This window comes from Paramisgurnus dabryanus, chromosome 9, assembly GCF_030506205.2.
Source record: "Paramisgurnus dabryanus chromosome 9, PD_genome_1.1, whole genome shotgun sequence".
Lineage (NCBI taxonomy): Eukaryota > Metazoa > Chordata > Actinopteri > Cypriniformes > Cobitidae > Paramisgurnus > Paramisgurnus dabryanus.
In genome coordinates, this window is record NC_133345.1 from 7,633,228 (window position 1) to 7,649,578 (window position 16,351).

Here is a 16,351-nt window from a genome sequence, read left to right on the forward strand (position 1 = left end):
ATGTAGAAAGTAAAAATACTTAAGTAGTGTCCGCCTCTGTAAATTGTATAGCAGACAATATTTATATAAACCTATAATATACAGGTCTATATACAATGTGTCATAGGTTCTCTGACTTAATGTGAAAATAAATAATGGGAAACATTATAGGTTTAGCAGCATCAAATGGGTAAAAAGGTGCATAATCATGTAACACTGCCTATCAAGATGGGCATATTATGACCCTGGACCACAAAACCAATCATAAGGATCTTTTTTAAATAAATAAATAAGCTTTACATTGATGTTTGTTGGTTTGAATAGGCAATATTTGGCTATTTGAACATCTGAAATCTGAGGGTGCAAAAATCTAAATCTCATTTAAAGTTGCACTCACAAAAATAAAGTTTTACTTTTTATTTAACGGTAAGAAATAGCTTTAAAAATATTACCTTATGGAACATGACCTTTACTTAATTTCCTAATGATTTTGGGCATTAAAAAAATCAGCATTTTTTGACCAATAAACTGTATTTTTTGCTTTTGCTACAAATATACCTGTGCTACTTAGTACTAGTTTTGTGGTCCAGTGCCACATGTAGCTGTACTATCATTATATATAGGTCATTATAACAACTAATCAACCCTTAGCAAAACTATACTCATAAAAATTCAAAACTCTTACCACAAAAGAGCTCAACACAGCCATTTACCATGGTAAATATTTTATATATGACTGATCATTTCTTTGCAAATACAGCATTAAAAAACACATACGGTAACATTTCAAAACATTTAAGCGAGTCTGAGCCATTAAGACATGTAGTGAGAATGTCTACAATTTTACAAAATCAAATGCAATGAATAAAAACAAAAGACACTTATTTCATCATATCTGCCCGGATAATTCATCACTCACAGGCTTGCTTCCTTCCAGATTCACAGTTGGCCATAATACTGATTCATTTAATGGTGCTTATCACTTCATTCAAAATATCTTACATTTAATGCAGTATTAAAAGAAAAAAATGGATACATTTGTATTTACACAAGCTTAATGAAATATTTTCAAATACACTGTATATATCTTTTATATATATTTCTTTATATTTATAGATGCCCATTTACCCAGAAATCTTTTAATCTTGCTCTTCCTGAAACCAGCTCCACTCCAATACAACCTAAATCTGACTCCAGTTTTATTCAAAATTGAAATACAAATTATGTGTGGATCTCCTCATTACCCCAATTTGTTTTCCACTATCCATCGTCCCTATAAAAGGGTTTTCACAGGCGAGTGGAGCAGTGTCGTCTGTGTGTGTGTGTGATATTTTGAGACAAAATCACACACGCACACATCTCATCTTGTACAAACCATGTACAAATAATGACACGTAACCTTTCTACAACTTTCAATTTACCCGCGAATACAAATGTATTATTTAAAAATCTAAAAAATAATAAAACAAGGCTTTCAGTACCAGTACACATATAGCGCTTGCAGCACAAAAGACATACATTCAGCATAGGGGGAATATACAGGCACTCTATGGGATACCTATGTTTTTGGGGTCCTGGAACCTCCCTCACCCTGCACAAACATTCACACAGCTCTTTCAAAGATCCCCCAACACCCTGTATGCTCATAAAGGACTGGAAACAGGAATTCATTGTACAAAAAAGCAGCACAGTCAAAACAATATCAGCCTTAAAGGAACATTTTGTCATCGCTCGCCCTCACGACATAAAACACAAAAGGTGCTTGACAGTGACAATCAAGTCTTTTCATTTTAAGGGATACTTCACCTAAAAATGAAATAGCCCTGCATGATGTCATACTGATGTATCACTGGAACATCTCTCACACCCTTTACCACGCACACACATCCTCAGGCACACACTAACTACACAAGACAAGCATACTTCATACTTCTTGCACACTTTAGCTTGTTGTAGAGAACCCGTTCCATAATTATTAAAAGGCTCATGAGCGGCAGTCAGACACTATATCACACACACACACACACACACTAAACTTTTGGTATTCTTTAAAATACAAGAAAATTGATGTCTGGTCCCAATTGGTAATGAGTCTATGGCCCAATAACAGTAAACAAATGCCCTAGGCTGGCTGTCTGCCATAAATATCAAAATTCTATCATTTCTTTCTCTGAAACGATACTTCGCAGAGGGAAGCTTCTAGTTATCCAAAAATGACCCATGTTTTACTTTAAAAAGTCACTTCCAATACCCCCCTCCAATACCCCTACAGAATGTGAATTGCCCAAGTTTTTGATTGACTAAACAAGATGCAATAAATTCTTGCAACTTTTCACTTTATATTTAAAACAGCAGCTTTCCAGTGGGAGTGTAACCATCAAATTCAAAGTTTCATAATAATGTGTTGTACCTTACTGAAGTCTTTTTAATACACGTGTATATGCTTTAGTAAAATAGACAGAATCAAGGCAAAAGTCAGCTTACTGGTTTGAATACTGTTCTGATCATTTCTATCTCTATTACTGTCCCTACATTCGAATTTCCATCGGCTTTTTTGTGATTTCATTACTCATTTTCTGAATATACTTTTATGGCACAAAGATAAAGAGAGCGAGTGACTCTAAGGATAAGGATAATAAGACGGTACCAACCAACCAGTACCTGCCCTATCTCAAACTGCCACGCCCCCATTTCCCCACTTTATAGAAGCCCAGCCCCGCCCTCAGCCATCATCAGGCGTGGTCGATTCTTCGGGAAACTCGTCAGATGATCCGCTCTTGTGGATACGTCCGTCACTGCGCATGCTGTGGAAGGTTTTCTTAAAGGCTTCCATCATGGAGTGAGCGAGTTTCTTTGCCTCTAATTTACTCTCGCACTCCACAGCATGGCAGTCCATCTGGAATGTAAGATCGTCGTTGATTTGCCGGTAGATCCACGCGAACACGTTTGGGTTTACGTTGTGATCCGCCGTGCAATACGCGATGCGAGCCACCTGGAAGGTGTCCATGGCAACCGTAGCCTCGCCCCGCCCATCCAGGTGCTGCAGTCGCACCTGGAATGGGCGGATCTCCAGTATGGCATTTGTAGAGGTGATGGAGTCATCGTGGGTGAAAGACTTTCGCTTTGTGTCCCACAATCCCACAACTGCTGACTCTGTGCAGCCAGACAAGAACTGAGTGCCAGAGATCGTCACCTTGCCAAGGTAAGTCACCTGGAAAAGGGGGAAAAACACAAAAACTTTAAAAATAAAATAAATAAGGAACATCTTTACATTAATGCTTACATGCACAATGGAAGGCTCAAGATAAAAGGGGACTATTATCGCACGCTTCCACTGCACAGTAGCCTTCGACATGGCTTGGGACGCTTTACTTTTGCTCGGTTTGCTTTTCCACTGCAGTTTAGTATCGCTTTAGAGGGGGTGGGATTATAGACTTTTTGTTATAGGTGTGCCACCTCTACTGCTTTTCACTGCTGAAAAATCTTGCATTTAGATGCTGGTGGTTACAATGTTCTGTAACCAATCAGTGATCTACATCGTCTGCACTTCACATTTTAGTATCGGCTCACTTTGAACCTCAACTGAGGTGGTACTTAACAAAAGTACCAGGTACTGGGTACTGTGCACCCCCCCAAACCTCCCAAAATGCAGTGAAAAGGCACCATTAGTAGGACATTTTGCTTCACCAGTTTTTTTGGTATTAAATTTTTCTACTGCAGTATTAGAACATTGATATGATATAAAAAACTGAAAATATTTTCGTCTCATCTAATATAAAACAAAAACAAGACCTTTCATTGTATCCCATGTCAAGAATAATGTTAAAACAGGAAATTACACCACAGACAGTAACTATAAAAAAAATATATCAGGCAAAGTGACAAAGTTAGTTTAGGTTGTAAAACTTTATAATTTTCAAAACTAATGAAAAAATTTATGTTTCATTCACAATAACTTTTTCTTCACTATTTTACTTGATTGTTACACTTGACATTTTAATGAAATCATTTTGTTAAAAATTAAATAAATGTTTTCTAAAAACATGAATGGAACCAACATAAATGTATGATATTACAAGATTTGTCAAATTATTTTTTTTAAAGAATTGTTCATTATTGTAGACAATGTTATTTGTCAATAATCTAAAACAAGAAAAAATGCATGTTGTTTTCCAAGAGTCCACCGAAAGATCCAAAAAAATCAGTAGTGAATGACCGCTCTTGATATGCAGTCTGAATGTGAGTGCTTCTGGCAAAGATTTGGGAAGAAAATGTGAAACTGCCGGAGAAAAACAATGTCTGGCCGTCTGTTTTTCTCTTCCAGACGTTCTGTTTAGTCTGCACCACAAGGTCTAATTCTGGCCTCGATTTCTCCTTCACATTATTTTACAGGACAGAGATTTAAAATAAATTGTTTTTATTACTTTAACTGTGCAAACTTTGCAAAAAAAAAAAAAAAAAGAATGCAACAGCAAGAGCGCAAACATCTGTGCTGTATTTGGTAACAGAACTGCATACCAGACAAATACCAGAATGCAAACTCACTCCTCTTTATTCACAGTATTTTAATATAGAGATTTGCTCTCGTGTCAGAAACAGAGCCATGAGGCCTTTCTGTGAGCTGGAGAGGAAATGCCAGTAATATCTTTTCTCTTCTGAAAATGATTTACATCACAAAGAGAAAAAGAGAGAAAGAAAGAGAGAGAGAGAATGAGTGTTACTGGAAGAAGTGTTGGAAAACATTAGACCTGAAAGAAACAAAAGCCTTACTGCACTATGACTAACAGATGAGAAATGAGGATTTGTGTGCATGTTTTCCAGTACTTGATGAATAACACTAATCCTTATTGTCGCAAATAAAACCTACCATGAAAACAAGAACAACTAGTAAACAAATATGTTTGTTAACTGATATAAAAACATAATACTGCATTAGACCTATAATGTGAACTTAAGTAAAAAAATTCAAATAAATAATAATAATAATAATAATAATAATAATAATAATAATAATAATAATAATAAGAAGAAGAAGAATAATAAAGCAACACTTTGATATTTGTTAACACTTATTAATGCTATAGCTTACATGAACTAACAATAAACAATACTTCTACTATTTATTAATAGAATAAGCCCCTATTTTTCTGTATACGTTACGAGTTCATTGGGGGTAAAAATGATTTAATTTAATCAGAAATTAAAAGAGTGATTAAAAAAATTATATACATTTTTAATGATACAAATAATATATTTGTTGCTTACTTCCTATTAATACATTAATGCTGTGTTTTGGGAGATATGAAGTATTTCTGTACCCGTTTACCACTAAATTCCTCAACTACACCATTAGCTTTCCTGTAAAATATCAATTTTGTTATGAAAAATTCACATAAAGTTTGATCTAAATTTGATTTTAACTGTTTTTAGATATTGATCTAGATGTTATGTTGAATTCGGCCATTTGGTGTTTAGAAAAAAAACATAAAAGAATTACAGTTTAGGAAATAAATCATTTCGACCAGCAGATGCCCATAGAGACCCATTCATTTTACTGGATGTGGCCACCTGCTCAACATCACTACTTTATTGATACATTTTGTGAATTTATGTTTATATAAACCAGGCCCGGACTAACACAGTGAAGTGCCCCAGGGTGTTCCACATGTTTGCACATGCGCGAGTACTTGTAAAAAAAAATATTTGCGCATAGTCTGGAGCCCTTGATGCCCCCAATTGCCTGGTGCCCCAGGGCACTCGCCCAATCCCGTCTATGGATAATCCGGCCCTGATATAAACATTAGAAAGGACATTAAAAATAAATATTATTTCAAATAATTTTAGTTTTTGTTGCATTTTAAAATGTCTGTTTTTACAAAATGCCACAGAAATTTTAATGAATGTAAGTGTGTGTCTGTGTGCGTTCATGTGTGTGTGTGTGTGTGTGTGTGCACGCGGGCATTTGTGACTTTGTCTTTCTGTGTGTGTAAGTTTTACTGCGTCTTTGTGTATGTGAGTCTGCATCTGTGGCTGTTTTTTTGCCAAATTCTGTAAAAAATGCTCTCTGTGGCAGTCATAACTTTGTGTGTTTGTGTGTGTCTGTTTGTGTGTGTGTGTGTGTTTGTGTGTGTGTGTGTGATTGAGCATGTCTTTTCTATATTGCATTTGTGCTCTAGTACCAGGCCTACCTTGTGTTACATTTTTCAGATTTATTCTGGATGCATTGATTTTTTTGACAAATAAAAATACATTTTTTTTTTTTCATTTCAATTGGGGTAATTTTTACCCCCAAAGGGCCTCTTTTGGTGATTTTTTTACACCTCTTTAGAACGACCGAATCAAGCATTTTTTTATATGAATCTTGACAGATAATCTGGAAAGGTCACAAAATCTTATTCCACTGAGATGAAGGGAACCATGTTTTTAAACTAAAGAAGTGGCTTGGGGGTAGAATTGACCCCAAGGGTCTTATTAGGGTTAATCTAATCTATGTTTAAAATCAAAAGTTGTTACTAAGTTGTAACTCAGATTAATTAATGTTGAACTATAAAAAACTATATTGACTATTGTTAGTTCATGTTAGCTAATGCATTTACTAATGTTAACAAATACAACCTTATTGTAAAGTGTTACCAAATAAATAATATAGATCCAGAACACAGGGTATTCTTTTTTGAGAGGTTGACTGTCCATTTTTAACAAAAATGGGTTTGGATTGAGTTGCAAAACCATCATTGTGATAAATCTAAAATGTATGCTATCACAATAAGACATCAGTATAAAAAATATTACACAATGATCAGTTGTAGTGTCAATGAGTACTGTGGTATAAGTTTTGGAAAAAAGGAAAACTATACTGTGTGGTGTGTGCATCAAGATAAAACAATGGCACTGATATACAGTGGCAAGAAAAGTGTGTGAACCCCTATAGGATTGAACTGGTTTTCTACAGTAATTTGCCATGAAATGTGATCTGATCCTCATCTAGGATTCGAGGTCACTACAATAGACAGACACAATGTGTATAAGCTCACAACACACCAAATATGATCCATTTATTTTTCCTATTATTCTACCTTAAATGTTTATGTGCTAAAATTCCTTCTGAATGATCTGCAGGTCTGTGCTTAAAATAAAACAAGTTGTAAATCCAAGGGTTCACTTACATTTTCCTCCAATACTGTGAATGTTTAATGCTTGTTTTCAAAAAAGACACAAGAAACTAGAATTATTTATGTGTTGTAAGCTAATACATAGTGTGTCTGTCTATTGTTGTGACCTAGATGAGGATCAGATCTCATTTTATGGCAAATCACAGTAGAAAACCAGTTCATTCCAAGGGATTCACATACTTTTTCTTGCCATTGTATTTTAAGATACGTCAGTGCAAAATGTTTTTATATAAAATAAATATAAAAAAAAAAGACAAAAACTTTTCCAAACATTACTAACCCGCTGCTTACACACGTCACGTAATCCTTCATGTATTTTCCTTTAATGATGACGTGACTGACTTTATTCTCTGAGAGTTTATTCAATCACACCACTATGCTGTCTGTTTCTGGGTGGGTCTGTCTGTGTGTATGTCCCTCAGGGGAAAACTGTGAAAAACCATCAAACGGATTGATGCTCCTCAGTCACCACACAGTCTAGACACCAACAGAGCATTCATTCATCTTTCCATCCTCATACCTCCACAGGCAACCGAATAAAATCCAATGATTTAGCAGCACTGCCAGGCCTTTGATGCACAGCTCTCATATATATAGAGAGAGTCAGTGAGCAACAATACTGTGCAATGCATTAGTATGACACGAGAATAAGAATACCGTACATATGGCGTCATATGAGACATATTTACAAATCAGAACCATAACAGTCATAAGAGGGGCATGCCTTCCCTCTTACACAGTTTTTGGGAAATAATCAATTTCCACGCTCAATGTGCCTCCCCCCTTCATATTTCCACATGCACACACATACACAACGGATGTGGAAACAATGTTGTTTGTGTTACAGTGTTATGCAACACTATGTGGCCAAAAATGTAGTTATATTTAAAAATCAAGTGTAGATACTGTTGATTATTACAAAAACATTTGCATACCTGACAAGAATAGAGCCACATACAGCGATCATTTTTGTGTGATGATAAAAACTAATTGTTGAATCACACAATTAATATGCATACCATTGCTTTACAACAAACAAAAATTTCTAGTACACAAAGAGCCAAAGACCAAAGAGCTGTTAGGTGTCTCCAGCAGGTGGCAGCATTGTGACCAATGATCAGCGCTGTAGTTGAGGAAACTCCATGTATAATTCAGAAGAAAAAAATAGAGAATTCCTCACCAGCTCTGCATTCCGGAGCGGGATGTTAACGTTCCAGTCATCTCGCAGAATGAGAGCCGTATGTGTCCTGCTACACAGCTGCACAATAAAGCCAAGTGCATGTATCCATATATACTGCATATAATCAAGTTTGTGTGTGTATGTGAAAGACTGGGTTTGTGTGCTTAAACCGCTGAAAGTTTGTGCTAAGAAATGTTAATGACTATATTTGGTCTGCGTGTGGGGGGTTGGCTATGTTTGTTAACATCGTGTGTGTAAACAACACACAGAACAGACTTTGTACACGCCACCGAGCTCACAAAATAAATCTTTCACTTCTGACTTCATAATGAAGGCTTTCACAAACACACAGAACCAAAACACACACGCAAGACAAACTAGGGCTGTGCAATTAGTCGTTTTAAAATTTTTTGATTCAAACACTTGCAAAAACAAGATAATCGACGAATATTGTGCGATTCAAATATAAATTAGGTGGACAGATGTGTTTGTAACGCACTTCAGAGGCACCATTGCTTTAACTTGCGTAGCCTATTGCAACACTCACTTAAGAAAAAGGTTAAATAAATGCAAGTCACTGAGTAATCGGGGTTCTCATTTTAACCAAAATAACTGCCCATAATCGAGAAAACCTAAGACAAACACAAAAATATTTTCCTTTACCGCACACACATACACACGTACACAAGAACAAATTTGTCTATGTGAGAGTATTTAAATGATGAGTAATTTTGCACAAGTACAAACTTTTGTCATAATGGCCCCCTTAGCAACAGGCATTTGTGTAACATTACCTATTTTTCAGGTCAACAGCTGCCATGGTGGAGCAACAGTTTTAAGAGAAACTAGCTGTAACATTTACAGTTAGTTAAAGGTTCAGTGTAGAGATTTATAGCGGCATCTAGAGGTGAGATTGTAAATTGCAACCAAATGACTCAGTCCACAGCTCATCCCTCCCTTTCGAAATGCATAGAGAAGCTATGGTAGCCGCCACAAGACAAACACGTCATCATCTGAGACAACGTAGGATCAAAACGCGCTCTATAGAGTCAAAGGAATATTCCATTTTCTTAAAAGAAAAATCCAGATAATTTACTCATCACCATGTCATCCAAAAAGTTGAGGTCTTTCTTTGTTCAGTCAGGAAAAAATTATGTATTTTGAAGAAAACATTCCAGGATTTTTCTCATTTTAATGGACTTTAATGGACCCCAACACTTAACAGTTTTTTCAACTGAGTTTCAAAGGACTCTAAACGATCCCAAACAAGGCATAAAGGTCTTATCTAGCGAAACGATTGTTTTTTTGACAAGAAAAAAAATGCACTTTTAAACCACAACTTCTTTCTTCCTCCGGCTGTGTGACGCGCCAGCACGACCTCACGTAGTGATGTAGAAAGGTCACGTGTTACAAATATGAAACGCACATTTGCAAACCATTGTAAACAATAAACTGACACAAAGACATTTATTAGTATCATTCAACATACAACAACGTCGGACAGGTCCTCTTTCTCCACACATGTAAACACTGGGGAGTAGTTTCGCATACATCATCCGTGACCTCTTGACTTGATGACATATTACATGAGGTCGCGCTGACGCATCCCAGGACCGCAGATAGACGAGAAGTTGTGGTTTAAAAGTGCATATTTTCAATTTTTAATCGTTTCGCTAGATAAGGCCTTTATGCCTCGTTTGAAACTCCATTGAAAAAAACTTTTAAGTGTTGGGGTCCAATAAAATGAAAAAAATCCTCTAATGTTTTCCTCAAAAAACATAATTTCTACTCAACTGAACAAAGAAAGACATCAACATTTTGGATGACATGGTGGTGAGTAATTTTTTTTTAAGAAAATTGACTAATTCTTTAAGGGCTACAGTAAAAACATGGCAGCACAAAATGGCGACTTTCATGTTAGGCACTGCTCCTGGTCCTCGAGCACCCCCTCCCAAAATGTTTAGATGTCTCCTTATTTAACACACCTGATTTAACACATCAGTTTGTTAGGGAGACATGTTTACCATTTTGGAAGGAGGCTGATAAGTTGAATCAGGTGTTTTAAATAAGGAGAGGAGACATCTAAAAGTTTTTGGGAGGGGGTGCTCGAGGACCAAGATTGGGAAGCACATTGAAAGGTGCACCAACAATGCACCTTTACCTAAGTAATAACACATGGCAAATAAATGTAAAGATAACCCCATTGCATCCTTGGGTATTGTGGTTTGCAATATATCGGCCAAGAATCTGTATCTGCGTACTTGTGTAGAGTATGTTTTAAGTTATGAGAGAGATGAGTTCTTGTAACTGATCCAGCGTGAAACTTAGGTCAAGGGTTTGAATACTAGGTAAAATGTAGCTGTTGCTGTGGATAAAAGCATCTGCCAACGTTGTAAATTTTCTGGCCTTATGGATTGCATTTTGATATATTTCAGAAAAGTGTATAACATGAGGCTTGGGTAGCTGAAAATGTATGCCTTTACGTAAATACCTCATAGATAACATACATACAGAAACTTATACGCTAACCCAGAATGCCTAAAAAGCATTCTTGAGAAAGTCTGTAACAAACAAGGTACACATAACTTGTACCGGGTCAATCGGATTGGCACAGAATAGAACAATTGATTCCAAATGGATTTGCACGTCGTTGGATAAACAGCTTGTGTAACTGTAACCATTCCTTGCTGTTCTTAAAATAGTTCGGCCCACGGATGGAAAAGCGACGTATTATTGTGGAAAAATAGAAAAAATAATGTACGTAAATGTTTCAAATCCTTATCAATCTCTCTATACATTTACTCAAATACGTCAAAACCCACATTCATCTCTTGGAAGAAAAAGAGAATAAAAAGAAGAGATCAGGGCTGACGTGGAATGTGTTTATCCAGGATTGTGGTGCCGACTAAAACCCATGTCTGATCCGGATCAATGGATGGCCAATTCCACAAACCCTCGACGTTATGAGAAGATTAGTATAGAAACCACTGTTACTAACACAAATGCATCATTCCATCACATCTCTGTAAAAACATTGTCATCGGAAATCTTGATAAACCCACATTAACCCTTGCAGCAACCCCCCCCCCAAAATAAAGATTTATATTCCTATATACATTTATAAACGTGGTTTAATTTTTTAAAAAGTCAGATCAGTTTTAAAAACTATAGGATATGCTTGCATACAGTATGAGATTAGGGGGTTCAGAGAGAGAGAGAGAAAGAGAGAGAGAGAATCTCTATGGCAACAGCAGCATATAGACTGGCATTGTTGTGTTGTTACATAATGAAAGGACTTCAATAGATGATTAAGTCTCATTTATTTTCATCTCTTTCACGAGTTCTCTCAAACACAACTACTTTCAGGCAACAACACGTGGGATAAAATGGGAATAATCACTATATAAAGAAAAAGTGGATCATAATAAAACCCATCTACACCCAAGTGTTGAAATGCTTGTGGTCGTGTGTGTGTTTGAGTTATGCCAGATACTTTATACTCTCTGAGGAGCATGTTCAAATACACAGATGAAAATATGTGAAATGTTTCACATATTCTGGGCTCAATGAGGAGGCCGTCGACTGAGCAGGAGCATGTGCCAGATATGTCAAAATGTGGCAGCAATCATAGTGGCTCTTAAACTTACAGACAGCATAGTATCATACTACTCTCGCTATTTCTGCTGTGTACAGTAGGTTTACTGTAAACCGTGTGATGTATGCATGGGATATAGTGCGTGTCCCGCAATGCACTTGATTCCATCCTGTTTCCAGTGTGACAATTTCACCATACTTTTTACTAGATAATATACATGTGATGAATTCATGTGACAACTCTAGAGCACACATTTGTTGAGACATTTTCATCATTGTATGATATTTATTGTTAAACTACTATTTTTGAAAAATGATTGCTAGAAAGAAGAACATTAGAGAGATATATGAGAAATGCAAACAAAGCGATGAAGAGACAAAGTGAGTGTCTTAGCTAGCATTTTGCAATGAATGGATGCTGAGGTTTCCATGGCAACAGCGTTACAGCTTCTTTAGCAGACTAATATCCTTGAGAGATTTTTTATATTTTTAGCATATGTATTTGGACAGTTTTTTTTTCTTTCAGCACACAAACACATCCTTAGCAAATGTGTTACTCACACAGTTAATCACACAATTTTGAATTCACTGACATTATACTTAACCGCACCAAACCGTATCAAATGCCCTCCGTTCCCAATCCTCCACTAGTCTGCACTCACACTACACTTTATGATCCATACCAGAGTGTGCTTATAGGGTGGTGTCAATAGACGATACTATCGCAGGCTTTTATGATGATAGTTAATATTATTATTATCATATTGGTTTCACATTAACATGCACATTGTGAGCTGTGGCTGCACTCTATTCCCTGCCTCCAAACCAAAGTGAGCCGTACCAGATACTAGGAATCCTCCAAGATTTTTGCAACCGATACCGTTTACCAATTTGTTGTCTTTATGATCGGCAGATACCAATGGTCGATACTGATCCTTCAAGCGGATATGCAAGCTCTTTGTTGACTGTAACTGTTTACTTTTTTTCTACATAAAGTAATACCACAGATGTTGTCTTTGTTATATTTCTTGCAGTAATAAGGTAGCCCAGGGTTTCCCGCAGCACATTTCAGTTCAGGCAGCCCACCTAAGCTTGGAAACCCTACCGCCTTAACTAGGTCATCAAAAAAAAAAACACGTGCGCCACACGGCCGAAATGAGATAAAGAGGCTGTTTACACTTGGCATTAACATGCGTTTTCATCGATCGGATCACAAGTGGACGAGAGAGACACATTACGTTTACACCTGGTATTTAAATCCGTCTCTTTTGTCCACTTTCGACCGCATCTGTCCTGAATACTGTGAGGGGGTGGTCTGTGAGACGGTGGGCGAGTCTCTCTGCTGTCATTCAAACCCGAGCGGGAGTAATTATGAGTTAAAATTCTCTGAATTTTCAGCGCAATTGATGAAATAGGATCGCGCAACTTTCACACGCTTTCAAAACGAAACTACGGAGATCAGACGCTTTAGTTTTATCAATGAAAGGCTAAAAATAGCGCTGTTCACCGTATGTTTACGCCAGAAGTCAAAAAAAGACGTTAAACTTGTGTTTAATACCTCAGATTAGATTAATGGGCGGAGAGAAGGCGGTCGCATGTGGCTGTTCGAACGCATTCAACCACATGCGTTCCGCAACTCCAAAGCGATCCGATCGAAAGTGGTTTCGACTACCTCTGGATGTGGTTGAAAGTGGTCGAAAGTGGACGAGCTCAAAAAGTTTTGAACACCGTTTACACCTGGCATTAACGTCGTCCACTTGTGATCCGATCGACGAAAATGCATGTTAATGCCAAGTGTAAACAGCCTCAAAGACGTGGTCCGTCATGTCTGGAGGATAGCCAGTTAATAAAACGTGTGTCTGTGAGAACTGTAAGTGGACTTATGTTTTGGGGTTATTTCAGCCTGTTATTGTATTCGTCTATAAATCTTGCAAATTTAAAGTAAGTTAGCTGGTGATTTTGTTGTTTGGGCAACCTGCTAGCTAGGTTTCAGGTGCCTGTTGATTAGATATAATTGTTGAGCGCTCTTCCTCACTTTATGTGCATTATTTACATGCTACAATAGTTACACTCCTTTAAGATAATGTAATAATTAGTGGGAAATAATCAGTTTTTACCATTTTTGAGCCATCTATCATCGTTCGCCTGACGTTCTACAACATCTGCTTTAGTTTGTGTTAATTAACCCCTTAGGTTTCACTTCATCACGCAGCTATTCCTGTTAGAGGTAAAAACATTAAATTCATTAATAATCTAGTATGCGTTCATTTTCTGACATAGCTTCTTCAAAATTAATTTGTATTTGAGTGTTTTAAATAAAATATTTTAATTTTCATCCGGACAAGTATGCCCCGCCCCTTTGATTGTCACGCTCCCGGAACCGATCACCCGCCAAACCCTACCACCTAAGCTCTACCACCTTAATTAACACATTTTCTGCAGGAAACCCTGTAGCCTACATTGTTTCTATAGGGAATCAAATAAATAAGCACAATAAATATTTCTTCTACAAAGAGCAATTTAATATGCCTTTAACTCTTTGCCGCCATTGACGAGATATCTCAAGATATCTCGTCAATCAAGAGAAAACGCTTCCCTGCCAATGACGAGTATTTCCGGATTTTCTCAATACCGCTATTATCCACCAGGTGGCGCCCTTCTGCAACTTTTTAAACCCGGGAAGTATTGCCCTATGGCAAGTGGCTGCATGTCCGTGTCTGTTTTAAAGATCGCTCTGAATGGGATCTCTATGAAAAATCTGTCACAAAAATGTAATTATCTCTGTTTTTTGCTCAAAATGTGGTGTTTTTGCAGAAACCTACCCATATTCAAAAGCGTATTACAAAAGAACCACTGAAGGTAGGATGAAACTTTTTTCTTTTTTTTTTGAAAGCAGAGGGTCTGTTCTTTCATTTCATATATTGTATGTTTATATATTTAAAGAAGAACATTTTCTGGAAGGAATTAAACTTTTGTGAAAATCATGAAAAACGCTGGCGCTGGCTGGTAACTTTTTTAAAAAACGCTGGCGGCGAAAGAGTTAAAAAGGCTTATGCCTGTTACGGCGCATTCACACGGGGCATAAGCGTTGACGCTTCCCATTCACTTTTTATGGGTGACGTCAAGTGTTGCCGAACGGAATTGTGGATCTGTCGGCGCCGCGTCAGTGCCGTTGCTCGCGGCAGAAGTTGAACATTTCTCAACTTTTCAAGCGGCAACACGTGCGTCAGCCAATCATATCGCCTTATGCAAATAACCTAGGCAGAGCCAGCCAATTACATTTATGGAAGACCGGAGCTTGTGTTGCGGCCACAGTGATTGGCTGACAAGCCTTCCGTTAAGCGTTAACGCTTATGCCCCGTGTGAATGTACCATTAAAAGTAATGAAAATAAAACACTTCAGTCTTCAGTGTATGAATTAAATATACACGCATTCAAATAAAGAACAACAGTTCTTCAGTCAAGAGCAGAGATTGATTTTATTGAGAGATGAATTATGTTATTGTAGCTTTAAGACGTGAGAGATCACTCTGTATTCATGCCCTGAATGACAGGGCAAAAGAATCCAGTGTCCTAAAGACTTATTTGTGTCAGTTCCATACCTTGTATCCGGTGTGTGCGCGGTTCTTGGTGTGAGGTGTGGTGGAACACAGCTCAATGGCTTCTGGCTCATGAAAGATCACTGTAGGCAGTGGGTCCTTTCGGAGTGTCAGCACATTGAGTTTGGTCTTCAGCATGGACTGCAAATGCTAAAAGAGAAAAAAATAAGATCAGTTTAAGCTTGTAAAACACCCCAAACACCATCTGAACTGACCGATGAATTTATGTTGAAAATTATGAAACTTAAAAAAAGAAACATTAATTCTGACAAATTCTGCCATGTGATGGGAAGCACACTGTTGACGGTACCCAATGGCTTCCATAGTATTTGTTTATCATACTATGGAAACCAATAGGTAAAGTCAACTGTGTGGTTACCATCAGATTTTATTAAGTTTTTAATTAGCGGTCAAGCCCAGAATGGGCGAAGACCCCTATTGTATCCGTTAGTTTTCTTATTATTCTTCCTTCTTCTTCCGCCATTGCGGTCTATGGCAGCCCATAGCAGTGTACATAGGAAAGTTATGAAATTTGGCACGCTTATAAAGGACTGTCCAAAAAGTCTTCACAGCAAATTTGGAGTCTCTTTCTCAAACCCGCTAGCACCACCAACAGTCCAAACTTGCACTTACGTTTTTGCTTATAACTTCTGATCCGTAAATCCTAGAAACTAGAAATTCTTGTTTCTTCTGATTCCTTGGTTCAAGACGATTCGACTGGACTCTATGACATCATTTTCCGTCATGAACATTTTTCCGCCATTTTGAATTATTTGTAAAACCTACTTTTGCGAACTCGTCCCAGAGCTTTTGCCCGATTGCCACGA

At 37.3% G+C, this 16,351-nt stretch overlaps 1 protein-coding gene across 1 annotated transcript in view; it reads right to left on the bottom strand.

Moving 5' to 3' along the window:
- Positions 1 to 687: 687 nt before the first annotated feature.
- The window catches only part of pid1 (phosphotyrosine interaction domain containing 1), a 31,773-nt gene continuing 16,109 nt past the window's right edge, over positions 688 to 16,351 (bottom strand). Inside the window, exons 2-3 of the mRNA XM_065282888.2 lie at positions 15,528 to 15,674; positions 688 to 3,190 (exon numbers count right to left, since the gene is read on the bottom strand). Of these exons, the coding sequence (XP_065138960.1) occupies positions 2,702 to 3,190; positions 15,528 to 15,674 (636 nt within the window). The 3' untranslated portion in view covers positions 688 to 2,701. The remainder of the gene's footprint in view (positions 3,191 to 15,527; positions 15,675 to 16,351) is intronic.